The 15,227-nt window shown below is 60.1% G+C and overlaps 1 protein-coding gene across 1 annotated transcript; it reads right to left on the bottom strand.

The window, feature by feature from the left end:
* Positions 1-1,360: 1,360 nt before the first annotated feature.
* On the bottom strand, positions 1,361-14,201 carry ZNF469 (zinc finger protein 469). Its single transcript, XM_066348992.1, has one exon. It carries the CDS (start codon positions 14,199-14,201, stop codon positions 2,526-2,528), a length of 11,676 nt encoding a protein of 3,891 aa, XP_066205089.1. The 3' UTR covers positions 1,361-2,525.
* Between the last annotated feature and the right edge of the window lie 1,026 nt (positions 14,202-15,227).

Below are 15,227 nucleotides of genomic sequence, written 5' to 3' on the forward strand. Positions count from 1 at the left end.
GACACCCAGAAATGGGGGCACCCAGTCCTGTGGATCCGCTGGGTCCCATGACTCTCCGTGTCAAGTCCCCAGACAGCCTTTCTCAAACATGACTCAAACTCACTCACTCCAACCCTACGCCCCTCTCCTTTGTGTGCCACTCAGGGCCATTTCCATCCCTGATCTTCCGTCCTATCTGAGGCCTGTGACGGAGACCCCAAAGAGACCAGAGCTTCCCACTCCTGACGGAATCTGTTTGGAGGCCTCTGAGGGTGGGACCTGCATCTGGTGCATTTCCCAGTGTAGAACAGGGACGTAAACGGGAGACGGATGGCCAGGCACCCTCACCGAGTCTCTCCTGGCCGCCCACCTGGGCCTGGAGGCACACCAGTAGGAGGGGCTGGGACTGAGGGAGAGGACTTGGGAAGGGTGTTCCTTATGAGGGGACAGCACAGGTAAGGGTCTCGTGTGATGAAGGTGAGCCAGCCAGGCAGGGGTGTGTGTGGGGGGGGGCAGGGGCCCTGTGGGCTTGGACAGAGTGATGAGACCCCAGTTAACTTTCACATGTGGGATCCCTCTCCCTCGGGAAAGGGCTTGGTGAGGCCCTCCTTCTCACCCCAGCACGTGTTTTGCGGGGCCTGCTCTGAGCAGCCCCCATCATGCCTGCGCCCAGGTGGGCGGTAGGGGCAGGACCAGATGGGTGCTTGACTCTGTACAACCTCGTTTGCCCTGCAGGTGTCAGACACTGGAGTCTGTGAGGGGGTCTTCAGAACAGGGTGGGCCCTGGGGGTCTGAGCCTGCGGTGGAGGAGGGTCTCTTGGTTTCACCCTTCACACTGCCTCTGCTGCTTTCCCGTGTCCTCTAAACTGAGCTGTGTTAATGATCTCCTGTTTCTTCTTTGCTCCCCAAGGGCGCTATACCAGAGCTGTCAAGCTCTCGAAACAAAGCGAGGCTGCACTGTGGCAGTGCCTGCGTGTGTCAACAATTCTGGAGGGGCTGGCGGACAGCTTTGCTGTTCAGGTAGGCTCTACAGGGCCAGGTGGCCCTGGAGACAAGAAAAAAGTGGCAGCTGAAGCCAACACTTTATGAGCCAGGTTCTGGGACTGGGTGGGCAGGGAGGGTAGGGCAGGTTGGAGCATAGATGCCACACAGCAGAGGCTTTCTGTGAAAATAGTGGGACTGTATTTGACAGGATAGGTTTGCTGTGATTCATACAGCACAGCCTCAGAGTTCCCCCATGTTTTATTAGCACTAAAGAGTCATTCTGAGTGGCACATAACACCTTCTAGGAAGGAGATCTGGGCCTGATTTTGGTCTCTTTCAAATTACCAAAATAAAAACTTTTGACATACACATTGCACCCAAGGTAAAAATGAAAAACAACAACAACAAACAAACCCAGAAGGAAACAAACCATGAACCTCAGACACCCAAGGACAGAAGGACACCTCTCCCACACTCCTACCCCCTTCGAAGACACGATAGTGTAAAAAGGACATGTGGACTGCCCCTGCGTCACGTCAGTGCATTAAGATGCCAGCAGCACCACACCCGGCCCTGAGTGTCTCAGCCAGCTGCTCTGACTGCAGCCCTGGGGCTGAGCCTGCCGGCCGGGGAGCCAGTGAAAGACTTCTTGGGGTGGCTGGTGCCTGTGGACCTTCCGTGCAGCCGCCATCGTGCCTCCCCACCCTGTCTCCCCTCTCAATCCCCCAGGTAAAACTAATCAAGGAAGCCTGTATTCACATTACAACATGAAAATAGCACCAGAAATTTCAGAGCTAAATTGCTGGCTGATACTTGCAGCTGAGAGCTCTGTGTAGGAGGAAGGCTCTAGAAGGGCAACCACAGAGGTTGGGGGTGTGGGGAGTGGGGGAATGTGAGGGATGGGGAGGAAGGACCAGTGGGAGCTGGCTGATGAACAGCTTTCTCCCTGTCCAAATGGGAGTCAAGGCACACTGGAGACCAGTGCTTCTGTTGATGGCATGGATAGTGGCCGTCACAACCATATGGTGTGCTCTAGGGGCCATGCAGCTCACAAACCGCTCCTCTAGGCAGAGAGCCCTGCCCAAGGCCATTTTGGAATTGCAGCAACAGCAGCAATGAGACTAGGAAGAGGCCTGCTGTGATCCGACCCCAGCTGCCTCCACGTACTTCCCTGCTAGATGATGTGGTGGTGGGGACCCTGTGCAAACCTTCAAAGGAAGGCGGAACATGCGGTGCAAGGTGTGAGCTGCTCTTTCTTCAAGTTCTTGGTATTGAAAAAACAGCTTTGTGGTCTCAAAAAGCCTACCGCTGGCCCACTCTTCACCCTCACCTTCCAGGTTGAAAGGGATTGCTGTCCATCAACCCCAGGCCCTGCTCAAAGCATTGGAGTCTCAGTTCTAACACCAAAGACTGAGCATTTGCATGGTAAATCAGGAGGGTTAAGACGTGGCCATCAATCAAACCATCTCAGAGGACTGAAGCTTGCCAGTGTAGACAGGAGTACCTCATTCACTGGGCTCGTCCCCCAGCCCTTCTCCCAGGCACTCTCTCACTCCTATAAATTACTCAGAAGGGTCTTTTTTTAAAGGGATCTTGAAGCTGGTCAGTCTCTGTCCAAAGAGCTGGCTGAGGAGGTCGTTCTGGGATTCAGCTGTCCAGCAGGCTCGGGGGTTGGCGTGTTCAGCACCGTGGACAGCTCTGCCTCTCCTGGGGGTCCTGTGCTGCGGTTTCACCTGGGAAAAGGCCTTGCCCAGCCCATCCTTGCTGCGTCTGAAGTCCCGGTGCGTGTGTCTGGGCTCCCCCCTCTGCTGCTCTGAGGTCTGGGGCAGGGTCGTGCTGCTCTGGCTACTGGGCCTCAGCTTGGCAGGGAGCACCCGGCTGGGAGTAGCCTGCTTCCGAGGAGCCCGGGGGGGCTTGTCAGGGACTGAAGGGTCTCTCCCCAAGATCCCCACACTTTCACTCCTGGTTGGCCCTGGGGCCCGGCCCTTTCTCTTCTTCTCTTTGCCCTCCCCGTCTTCCTTGGGGACAAAGCTCCCTTGGGACCCCTGGTCATCATCTTCTCTTGGTGCCTTGGGGTAGCCCTTGGCTGGGGCTCGAGTGGGAGGTTTGTCTGGGGTGGGGCTCTGGCCTGGACAGTTGGGCTTGCCTGGGGTGGTGGCCGTCTCGCTTTGGAGCTGCCCACTGGCTGGTTGAGGCTGGCTGCCACCTGCTATCTTGTTGCTATGCTGTGGGCCTCCATTGTCCTGGGAACTGGGGCCCAGCTTGACTTTGAGAGCAGTGGTCTTCTGCTTGTCCTCAGTGCCATGGGCTGGCTCTCCAGGTGTTGGACTGGTCACAGCCTTCTTCGATTGCATCAGAAACTTGGGTGCTTTGTTGGGGATGGACACAGCTGGCCTGTCCCTTGATGAACTCCGACAGCCCCCATGCTTGGTGGTGCCACCCTTGTGGGAGGGGACGCCTTTATGCCACTCAGGCACCATATGGTATGTGGATACCTGCTTCTCCTTCCGGAGCAGAGAGGGGGCTTCTGGGTGATGGTCAGGGGCACATTTGCCAGGGGTACTTGGGGTCTTGCCTTTCCCTGAGAGTGGACCAACAACCCTCTGTTCCTCTGTGGTCTGGCCTCTGGTCCCCGGCTGGGGCAGAGACCCCTCCAGTGGCAGAGCCTGCTGAAGAAGAGGTTCAGCGCTGCCTGGGGAGACCTCATCTGTGGAGCTCTCCAGGGCTTGGCCTGGATCGTAGCCTTCTTTGCCATCAGCTGAGGCTTCTGGGAAAGGAGACAGAGGTGGAAGAAGAAGCTCCTGGGGGTCAGAGGGCAGGTTGTCGCCCCTAGCCAGGTGGCCCACAGGATCTATGGGTCTCTCTGGGGTCCTGGAATGATCCTTGGTGCTGCCAGGAGCTGCCTCCGGGCAGGGCTGGAGTGGGGCTGAGAAGGATGCCTCACTCAGGGCAGGGCTGCTGCCCAGAGACAGAGGCCCGTCCAAGACTGGCCCAGGGGTGCTGTTGGGCACGGCCGCTCTGTGTCGTTTGCTGGGAAGTGACCCCTCCCAGGCCTGGACCTTCTTCCCCCGGGTGCCTGGTCTCCGCACCCCACGGAATGTGAAGGGCTGCTGCCCCCTCCTCAGGTGTTTGTCCATGTGTCGGTCAAACTGCTCTTTCTTGACAAATGTGTAGTTGCAGGAGCTGCAGACGAAGGACCTCTTGCTGATGTGTGTGACGTTGGCACAGAGTTCACAGGTGTACAGTGGGGTGTGCTGTAGCTCCAGCTCCTCCCTCACCCCGTGCTCCCTGGCCAGGTGCACACGCAGGTCGCCGGGCTCAGGGTAGACCCTTGGGCACTGGAGACACAGGAAAACGCGTTGTGGGCTGTGCACCGCCAGGTGGCGCTGCAGCTTGAAAGGCTTGGGGAACCGCTTGCCACAATGGTGGCAGTCTCGGGAGGGGTCCTTGCAGTCCTGGTGCACCGGGGTGGTGTGGAGTAGGGGCTCTCGATTGGAGCAAGGATCCGGGGATGGGCTGGGGCACATCTTGGTGGAGCTGGGGAGAGTGGCAGGACTGCTGGGCAGAGGGGGGTTTGAGCAGGTTGACAGGTTACTGTCGGCTAAGGTGCTGTCTGGCATCAAAGTGCCATCCTGGTTTGAGTTGCTGGTACGAGCCTTGAGTTTTGTCCTCTCCCTCTCTGCAGGGCCCTCATTTGCCTGGCCAGCTGAGCACTTGCCCTTGTGGGGTTTGGGTGCCTGCCCCATAATGCTGCTCAGGAAGAGTGTGACAGTGCTATCCCTGTCCCAGCATTCAGGCGGGTCTCCCAGGGACCTCCGTGCTGGCCCCTTCCGGGCAAACTGTAAGGCATGTTCCCGCAGGTGCTCATTGTACATCCAGACGTCAGCTACCTCCCTCAGGCACATGCCGCAGGCCCACAGCCCCGTGCGGCCCTGCACGTGCTTCTCCTGCAGGTGCTCCCGCAGCAGCTCCCGGGAGCCGAACCTGCGCTGCACACACATGTAGCAGGTGGGCGGTGGCGAGGGGCTGTGGGCCAGCTTGTGCAGGTCCAGTTCACCCAGGCCGTGGAAGCGCTGGAAGCACACCTTGCACTTGTAGAGCGCCCTCCTGGCCTTGGCGTTCTTTCTGGCCCCCGCCACCTCCTCTGGCCTTTTGTTCCTTGGCCCCTGGGAGTCTGATGCGGACTTGAAGTCTAAGAAGCTCACACCAGGGAGAGCCACAGGGTCTTCACAGGGTCTCAGGAAACACAGATCTTGCATCTCAAGTTTGGTGTTGAGTCTCTCCAGATCCACAGTGTTCCCTGGGAGCCCACAGTCATAGTGTTCTCGCTCCAGGTTGGGGGGTTCGGGGCTCACGTCTCCAAGAGAAGAGGTGGTCTCAGTGGTGGAGACCTGCAACTCCAGCCCACGCCAGGCTGCTGGGACCATGTGTAGCTCAGGGATGTTCTCTGACAGGTGGTCCTTGGTACTGCAGGGGGGTTCCTGCTCTGCACAGTCTACCTCCGGGTCAGGCTCTAAGGCCCACAGGCTGGGTCCGGGGGCCCAGGGGTCAATGCCAGGCACCTTGCTGCTGAGAAATCCCTCCAGAAGGAAGGACTCGGGCAGGCCTATGGCCTCGTCACTCCACGGGTCCTCATGGGACAGGCAGAGGGAGCCTGAGTCACTGAGGTCTGTGGGCATGTGGGCAGTGGGCAGAGCAGCGCTCCCTTGGAACTCTTCACTGGGCTTTGGCAATGGTGGAGGCTTTGGCCTTTTACAGCGCTTCCCATAGACTCGGGGGTTCTTCTTCCGAGTTAAGCGGTTACCCAGAGGGAAGAGCTGGGAAAAGGAGGCCTCATCATCAAACAAATTCAGAGGGTTCCCCGGACCGGGGCTAGGGGCTTCAGAACCTTCAGAAGCGATGTCTTCATGCTCCTGGACCCTGTTGTCCGGGTTGTGCAAAGGGCCCTGGAGGCAACTGCTGATGGCGTCAGCTGCTTCAGAACCACAAGTCTCTGGGGTGCCCGGGGGTTCCCAGAGCGGCTCGTGCCCTTCCAAGACACCTCGCCCTGACCTGCTTTTGGCCACTCTGCTGTCCCCTGCAAGTGTATCCCCAGCTGCCCTTGACAGGTCTCTGCAGGCAGCCGATGTCCTGGTCTCTCTGGGTCCCCAGCACCCCCTTGCCAAAGCTGCTTTCTTTCCCCCCAACCCTTCCCCAGGAGGTACTACCTCTGTCCTCCCTGGAGGGGTCACCCAATTTCCAGCTGACCTCCATGTGGGTGTCTCCTCGAGGTCTGTAGCCACGAGGAGATGTGGCTGTGTAACCTTGGTCTGCTGCTTTGCCCCCTGTGAGAGGCAGCGGCTCAGAGGGGCTGGGTGATTAACAATCGCAGTTGATGAATTCCAGCAGCTTCTATCTGAAATCACATCAGGAGAGACTTGAGGACCGCTCTCCTCCCAGAACCGTTTCGCTCTTGGTTTTCTTGTTTTCTTATTTGATTTCCCTCCTGACTCACTGGGGTTGTCCACAGGCACTCTACCCTGCCTCTGGCCTCCTCCTCTCTCTGCCTGCTCGGGACAGGGCTCATCCTTCTGCAGCAAGTGCCGCTTCCTGGGCTCTGCAGACCTGGAGCCCACTCCTTGCTTGACTAGGCCTGGGAGGTGTAGTTTCCGGCTTGGGGGACAGCCTGGTGTTCTCGGAATGCCAAGCCCTGGCCTGAGCCTCTTGGACGTCTCAGGACCCGAGGCTTCCTCAGGAGCCGCGGAGCCCTGGATGGGAGGGGGCCCCGCAGAGTGGCTGGGGCCACGCAGCCCATGCCTTGGCTTCTCCTTCCCAGGTGCCTTGCGGCTTTTCTTCCCAGGGCGGCAGCTCCTCTGGGTGGCAGGCTCTCCAGGTTGGGGAGTGGGTGGGGCTGGGGGGCTGGGGTGGGAGACGGCCCCCCTGCGCAGCCTGTGCTTCCTGGCTCTGTGGCGGCTCAGGCCTGGCCCGGATCGGAAGGTGGCCAAGCAGACCTCGCAGGTCGCAGGCTGCCCACTGGGGCCCTGGTCCTTCCAGCTGCTGTTCTCAGTAGACATGGGCCTTTTTCTAAAGCCACAAGGCTTCTGTTTGAGGTCCTGGGGACATAAGGGGTCTCTGTGGGGCATCTGGTTAAGGACATTTCTGAGGCTCTGGGGAGAGTTGGGTGTGGAGTTGCTGGCTGTGCTGCTCAGAGAAGTGGCTTTGTCCTGACGGAGCTCTTCATAAGGACCGATGACTATTGGGCCTCTGGTGCCAACTCCTGAGACCTTAGTAATGCCAGGGCTTCCAGCCTCAGGTGTCTTAAGGTCCTCCTGGCCTTGGGGGCTGGCCCCTGCCTCACCTTCCTGGCAGGCATGGGGCTCTGGTCCTGCTGTCCTCCGGGTGGAAGGGTTAATGGGCACAGTGGTGATGCTCTGACCTTCCCTGTTTCCTGGTTGTTCTGAGGAGGGGCTTTCAGGCATCCTGTCTGGGCCGAGGTGGGGCGGGGCTCCCCTGCAGTGGGGGTCTGACCTCTCTGCTCTGGGGCCTCTGACTGCCCCTATGCCATCTGTGGAAGAAATGCCAGGTAGGGCAGCAGCCTTGATGGTCACTCTTGGGGATATGGCCCTCACTGGGGGAGAAGGGGCACCACGGGCAGGAGATTCCCTTAGATTTTCTTTTCTGGAACACCCTAGAGGTCTTGACAGGTGGTGTTCAGGGTGGTCCCCCGCATTGGGGGACAAGACATTGATGAAGCCAGGCTGGCCCATGGGAAGCTCTTCCTGGTGGTTCCGTTCCTCTAAGAGAGAGCAACAAACCAGGCTTTCCTCGAAGCCACAGGGGTTTGTCCTCAAAGATGAGGAGGCTTCCAGGGACCCCCCAGCCCTAGTATCTGTGGAAGCTGTGGTGCAGTCACCCCCTTCCCGAGATGTCCAGGCAGAGGAATAGGCTGGCAGATGCTTCGTGCTCATAGGGTCCTTGTAGGCGGAAGATCCTGGGAGCAGCCCCCTCAACTCACCTGAAGGCACCGTGGGAAGGTCTTCTTGAAGCAGGTGCTCAAGTCTGCAGGGAACAGGGGGTGCTGCAGAAATGGGCAAGGGGGCACAGCCAGCCAGGTCCCTCATGGGGAACTCTGGGCTGTCCCCAGTTGGTAGCAGGTGCTTCCGAAGGCCTGGACTGGCCGCCTCTGGAGTACAGTCCTCAAGCCCAGTTTGGGGATGGGCTGCTGCCAAGGCTGGGACCGAAGATTCCACATCAGAGGAGGTGGGGCTGGAGGTGGACTGGGCCTCATTCCGAAGGCCCAAGTTTGGCCCATTTCCCTGAACCTGACCCCGTAGTTGATCTACAACCCCAGCCGGGCTGGCGAGTGTGGTATCAGGACCAGCACTGACTGTGGCAAGGTTGCCTGCTTCCCCAGGGTTCCCCCAGTTATCGGATTGCAGCTGGCTGGTTTTGCCTTGGCCTTCGAGCTTCTCAGCCTGGCCGAGTGAGCCCAGATTGTCATCTGCCTCTGGCCCCAGCTGACATCTGGCTGTGGCAGGGATAGCTGTCATCTGCACACTTCCCTCCAAGCCCTTGACAGGGCTGTGGGCCATGTTCCCACATTCCATGCTGTCCCCTCCCACATCTGAGGGGTTGCTCTGTTGAAGACTCTGGGTGTTGGCCAGCGGGACCCTCTGTAAGCCATGGGTGCCACCTTCACTCTCAGCTGCTCTGGCCACCAGGAGCTGGAGCTGATGTAGGGGGGTTTCAGCTGGGTCCTGGGGCCTCCCGCCAGGACTGGTGTTGGGCATGCAAGCAGCACTTGGGGAAGCTCCTGCTGGTACAAACTCCTTGTTGCCTTCAGAGCCAGGCCCTCCTGCTACAGGGTGGAGGGGCTCCGGTCCCTCTGGCCCATCTGTGCTACTTATAGAATGTCCTTTGAGGACCTCACTGTGAGTGCCACTAGAAGGTGGAGCGGCACCCTGATGCAGAGTGCTGGCACCCTGAAATGCCAAGTCACGTGCCAGATGGGCAACAGGACTGCTGAGCACTTTCAGATCAGGGGCATCTTGGTAGGGCTCCTGTGCCTTGCAGGCTCCTGGGAGAAGCCCTCCTCTCCGAGTGCAGGGAAGGAGCAGTAGGACATCTTCATTGCGATGGGTTCTGGTGGCCCTGTTATTTTTAGAAAGTAAAGGATCATGGTTTGGGCTGCACTTTACTAAATTCCCCCCGTCCGATGGGGACTTGAGTGGCTCTCCAGGGTCAGGTAGACAGGCTTCTGGGCAGACCCTGCAGCCCTCTGCCTCCAGGAGCCCTGTCCTGGAGACTCTGGTGTTCTGCACTGGCTGGAAACTGAGGCTAGCCTCTGTGGGCCTGAAAGCACCCCCAGAAACCTGGTCTTTGCAGGTACTAGGGAGAGGGCCTGCTTCTCCTGGGTGAAATGAGGACCATTCCTCCTGGGGCCTCCCCAGAGTCCCCTCCTTGGTGGTAACGGCTGTCTCTGCCCCTTCCTGGTGTGGACTCAATCCCCCAAGATCAGTGAGGCTGGCTGCAGAGAATGAGTCCTTCTCGGGTGAGGCAGCCTGGTGGTCGGGCAGCGGGGTGCCGGTGCCTGAGCCCATTCTGCCCGTGTGCTGAGCCTCGCGCAGCTCTCCTGGGGCCTTGTGCACACCTTTACTTTGCAGCTGTGTTTCTAATTCGGTGACCAATCTTTTGATCTCTAATTCATCTTCAGAGAGGTTGCTAATAAAAGCGATGCTACATTCGCTAACCTTGCAAGGCAAAGGGGGAGGGTTGGTGGCTACTGTCCTTTCACGAGGATACTTCTTACTGAATGCCTTTCCCCCTGAGGGGTCAGGAAAATGGCCCAGGTGGCTGGGTAGCATTGGGGAAACTCCCTCCAGCAGGGACCAACCCTTCTCAGGCAGAAACGAAGGGTATGGTGGGTCTAGCTGGGGTTTCCTTGGGGGAGGATTGATGCGTGTAGAAGGTGAGTGTGCGCCCCCATTTCCAGATAGGCTGCTGTAGAGTGGCGAGTTGAAGTCGTCCACGGGCAGCCCTGAGAGGAGGGGCGTGGGTTCCAAGGTCAGCGGTGATTTGGTTTCGCCTGGATCCATGTCGACTGTGTAGGGTGGATCCCTAGGAGGTTTTGGTTTGAGGGGACCAACGTCTACATCGTCCTGGCAAAGGTGCATGTTGCTGGCAGGAGGAGTGTCTGGAGCCGAGGGCTTGGCGTACAAGTCCTCATGGAAACAGCCAGCCAGGTCTTTGGGTCCAAGAAGCAGTTTTCTGGGGGGGCTGCTGTAGGGCTGGGGCCCCTTTTTGGCAGCTAGACCCACGGAGTCTCTGTTAAAAAGAGCAGGGTCACACCCAAGATCAGAGGTCTTTAGAAACAGGATGTTGGGCTCGGGGTAGGCAGTGGTGGTGTTCGTGACAGGCACCAGCAATTCTCCTGGCAGGTAGGCAGGGGGGTCCTCTTCATCATGCGAGACGGAGGGTTGCGTGCACCGAGGGACACTCAGCCGACTGCCTGTGCCTGGTGCTGATGAGCTTCCGTGGGGCACCGTAGTGTCCTCCCTGCCCGGCTGTGGTTGGTCTGGGGCTGGGGAGCAGGGCCTTCCTTCCACACAGGTGGATGGAGGAGAGCTGGAAACATCTCTGAGAAGTTTTGTGCTGTCAGAGGCAAAATTTTCTTGAGGGAAGTTCAGCGACAGATGTTTTTCCTCTGGGGCCTTGGCACTGGTGGGAACCTGCAGGAGACACTCGGGGCCTCTCTCCTTAGGGCCTTCTCCAGTCTCGGGGCTTCGCAGTGGGCCTTGAGCCTCGGGGCTTTCACTGGGGCCTGGGCAAGGCCTGCTTGGCTTTGTGGTTTCCTGCCTCACCACCTTCCTGGGTTTCTGCTGCTCTCGATCTTCTCTAGGACCCAGGGTCGAGTCCACTTCCTTCCTCTTCTCACCTCGGCGCCACCGCCAGCGGCCGTGGCGGGGCTGGCCTCTGAAGTGGCAGCCCCGTGGCTGCAAGTTGTCCTCCTCCTCGGACTCTGAGGCATAGTCGTATTCCTGGAGCCTGCCATCCAGGGTGCCGCGGGTGGGCCTCTCAGCTGCCAGGGAGAAGCCCTTGCCCTGGCTGCACTGTGCCCGCCGCTTGTGCAGCTGGTTCTTCTGCTGCACAATCTTGTGGATGAGCTCCTTGCTCCAGGTGCCACCCCGTGCCTTCCTCCGCCTGGAATCCTTTCCCGGGGACAGACGAAGGTGCTTGGAGCTCCTGGTCTCCACTGGGAGGGCCTTACCACAGGGATCTTTGTGGCTCTTGGGGGCGTGGGTCCTGATGTCCCGGGGGCGGGGTGGGACCGGCTCAGCCCTATTGCCCTTCCTCCTGGGCCTCAGGCAGGCTGCTCTGGTGCTCCTGCCCGACCTCTTGTTAGGGTTGGCTATATCCAGCTCTCTATGGAAAAACTTAAACTGCTTCCCTCTCCTCTGCTGGCTGGCCAGGCTGGCTCCATCTGCCTCCACAGGCACTGGGCCCAAGGATCGGGTTTTGGGCCTGCTGTAGGCCGGGTAGCAGTCATCCCCAGGGCGGGGGGCCTGGGGCTCCATGGCGAGGAGCGGGAGCTGGGCTTTGTTCTCTGGCATGGCCCCCACCCTGGTCTTGGGGGGCAGCCCAGCACTGAGACCTCTGGGGCCTGAAGGTTCTTCGTCAGTGAAAACATCGATGAAGCTGCTGTCAATCTCGGGGTTGTCCGACTGGTATTCCAGGCCGTTGAGTGCCTCGGTGATGAGGCTGTCCAGCTTGGCATCGTCCTCCAGGTCCAGGTCCGTGGCGGAGAGTGAGAAGGGGGCAGTGGTTAGGCTGGGCAGGAAATTTGTCCTCAGGGGGTCATCTTTGCCATCCATCTGGACATCTCCCCCTAGCAGGAAGGGGAATGTCTTGGTGTGGCCGAGCAGGCTTGGGTTCCCACTGGCTGGTGCTTTGGGGGCAGCCATCACAGAGGAGGTGGTAGGGGCAGTGGGGAGATCCGAGGGCTGCTGGTGGCTGTCCTTGTTCCTGGTGAGGAGCAGGCTGCAAAACTGCCGGTGTTCCAGGAAGGTGGCGAGGCTGCTGTAGTTGCGGTCACACTGCTTGCACGTGAGCAGCACGTCCAGCTGGTCCAGACTGGCGCTGCTGAAGGGGAAGTGGTGAGCAGAGTAGGGGGGTGGCTCTGAGGGGAAGCCCTCGGGGCCCGCGCTGGAAAAGGAGGCCTCCTCCAGGCATTTGAAGGTGCCTTCCGTCCCCAGCCTCTCTGTGGGGAAAGGGAAGGTCTTCACGGGCTCCGGCTGGTAGTGGATGGGGAGGGCATGCGCGGGCTCAGGGGATGGGAAGGGGCTGCTGTTCTCCTGGGCATGACTGGGGGGTTGGAGGAAGGCAGATGGCCCTACTGGGCCGGGGAGCTGGCTTTCCTCCGAGCTGGGGTTGGCTGGGCTGCTGGACAGCGGTGACAGTGATGAGCAGGTGCTGCTGCCAGCTGTGTTGGTGGCAGGTGAGGGCAATGGGGATTCACTGGGAGAGGCTCCTACAAGCCTGGGTGGGGGCAGGCCGGGCGTCCCTCGGGGTGAGACCTGGGGCTGAGCCACCCCAAAGAACAGAGGCTGGGCTCCAGGGTCCTGCAGCCCGTTGTAAGTGAACAGCCCTGGGGAGTTGCTGCTGTGCTGGCCTGGGCTGTTTCTCAGCACTGCCAGCTTCTCTCCTGGCCCAGGTGTCTTACTGGAAGCAGCCAGGGATGCCTGGCTGTCTCCTTGCCACTCAGGGGTTCCTGGGGGAAAAGGTAGCTGGCTCAGCCTCTCCATTTGACGGGGGCTGGGTCCGGTGGCTGGGAGCACCTGGGGCCAGGGCAGCGGGGGGCTCTGGGGCAGGCTAAGCCTCTGGCTTGGGCTGGGCTGGCCTTCAAAGAATGCACTCCTGGTGGCGGCCGGGGGTCCCAGAGGAGATGTGGGGTAAGGGGCCGAGGAAGGATCCCACAGTTTGGGCAGTCTGGTGGGTGGGGGCCCAGAGGTGGCCAGCTCTGTGTCCAGAGACCCAGGACTGGTGCCCACTGCACTGGCTCCTGGGCTTCCATAGGCTTGCCCAGAAAAGGGCCTCTGGGGCAGAGAGTTTGGGGGTTTCCTGGGGCTCCTCAGCCCATTGTGGGCTGAAGGTGTTCTCTCAGGAAGGGCTTTGGTCAGGCTCTTGTGCAAAGTGTCTGGGAAGGCAACTGTGCTCTCCGAGAAGGGGCTGGGGGCTGGGTGAGCAGCACCAGGTGTGGGGAGAGCACAGCCGAGGTCACTGGGGGGGTCAAGGCGCCCAGGCTGGCTGGGGTAGCAAGGTGGGGCTGCGGGGGCAGGCTGAGTGGGCAAGGGGTAGGCCGCACCAGCGCCCACTGCCTCCTCCTGCCACTCGCCTCGAGGCTGGCGGAAGGCAAACACCAGTGCCCTCTCTGAGTACTTGGGCCCTGCCGTGTCCTCGGGGAAGGACTCCGGGCTGGCCCTGTGCAGTGCCGGGAAGGGGAAGTGGTAGGAGGCCACCCTGGGGCTGCCAACTTCGGGAAAGGGCCCCGGCTCTGTGGGGAGGACCCTGAAACTAGCACCTGGGAAATTGTTCTCAGCAGTGGGAGGCCAGGCGTCGGCCCCACTGGCCTGGAATTCTGAGTAGGAGGCGGGCCTGCAGGGGCTGGTGTCACTGCTGTGGGGGGCCCTAAGGGGCGGAGGCCCCGGGGTGGCACTTGGTGAGGTATAATTGGTGGAGGTAAAGCTGGAGGGGGTCTCCTGGAAGCACCTTTGGAAGCTGAGCTCTTCTGGGGCCGGAGGGGCCTCTGCCTCTGGGGGCCGGAGGGCCTCACCCTGCGGGCCTTCAGGGGTCTCCTCCAGGGCGGATCTGGCCCTTGAGTCTGAAATGCTCAGAGTGTAGAGCTGCTGGGGGCTGCTGTCCGCCCTGCCCGGGCGCCGTGGGGGAGCCTGTGTGTGGCTCCTCCCTAGTGGGGCCTGGGTGCTGCCACCCTTCCTGGGGGGGCTGCTTAGGGGCTGGATTCTCAGGAAAGGGGCCTTGGGCTCCACCTCCCTAGTCTGCCCAGGCAGGGTGTCCGGGGGCTCCATGGGCTGGGCCCCACGGCCTGCGTCCCTTGTGGCCTTGGCGGTCTTGTTGGCCGGAGCACCATCCTCGCCGGGGAGCTGCGTGGCCGTGCCGCTGGCCATGGCACTGGTGGTTTGGCAGGACTGCAGGCCTCTGGTTATGGTCGGGGGTGGCACTCCGCGGGGCTGCTCCCCAGGCATGGCCCCTCCGCCCGGGCGCTAGGAGGATGTGGTGGTCCGAGGGGGTCCATGGGGAACGGGCTGGGTGGCCATCCTCGCCCTTCGGGGGGCCCTGGAGAAGCCTGCTCTCATGGTCCTCGGGGGAGCCTGAAAGGAAAAGACAGACGTGAGCAAGGAGCCGTAGAGGCCTCCTGGCTTCCCGGAGGCCATGACCCTGGGGGCAGAAGCAGCTGGCTCAGAATCCCCTTCTTTAGAGGAGTGGACTCAGCGTCAATGGCACTTTGAGAGACAAGAGGAGAACAGCGTTCCTGTCAGACTGAGCAAAAGGTTGAGGATGAAGGGAGAGGGAGAGAAGGAGAAAGAGAAAAAAAATGAGAGTGACATTTGGGGTCTTAGGGTCTCAGAAGACTCCTGGCCACTCAGAGCAGCCCTGTTCGGCTCTGGCCAGGCCATGAGTGAAAGGCCCCAGACCTGCAGAGGGATAATGGGCACCTGGTGGCCATCTGTGTGTCTAGGTGGGGTCAGGAGACAGCACAGGCAGGACAGAGGAGATGCCTTTACCTGCTGAGAGGAGGATCCTCAGATCAGAAGCCAAGATGGGAAATAAGGGGTGAGACTATGCACACCTGAGTTTGGCCTGAGGTTCATAACGAGTCCTGTGATGATCTTTTAGCTAGTGAGCACAGGACAGCCTCAAGCCACTCGCTTGGGGACCCACTGGCCAGCTCCCCGGCGTGGAGCCTGCATCTGTATTTCTTATTTATTCATTTTTTTTTTTTTAGAGAGGAGAGGGAGAGACAGAGAGACAGAGAGAGAGAGAGGAGAGACAGAGAGAGAGAAGGGGGGAGGAGCTGGAAGCATCAACTCCCATATGTGCCTTGACCAGGCAAGACCAGGGTTTTGAACCGGCGACCTCAGCATTTCCAGGTCGACGCTTTATCCACTGCGCCACCACAGGTCAGGCGCCTGCATCTGTATTTCTAGGCAGTGCCAGGCACTGCTGGTGGGTGCTCCCTCCCTGTGTTTGGAGACCTACCCAGGGATCAT

Source organism: Saccopteryx leptura, chromosome 9 (genome assembly GCF_036850995.1).
Source record: "Saccopteryx leptura isolate mSacLep1 chromosome 9, mSacLep1_pri_phased_curated, whole genome shotgun sequence".
Taxonomy (NCBI): domain Eukaryota; kingdom Metazoa; phylum Chordata; class Mammalia; order Chiroptera; family Emballonuridae; genus Saccopteryx; species Saccopteryx leptura.

What these genes read in the sequence shown, in the direction of transcription:
- ZNF469 (XM_066348992.1), bottom strand. Translation starts at nt 14,201, where the DNA reads ATGCCTGGGGAGCAGCCCCGCGGAGTGCCACCCCCGACCATAACCAGA.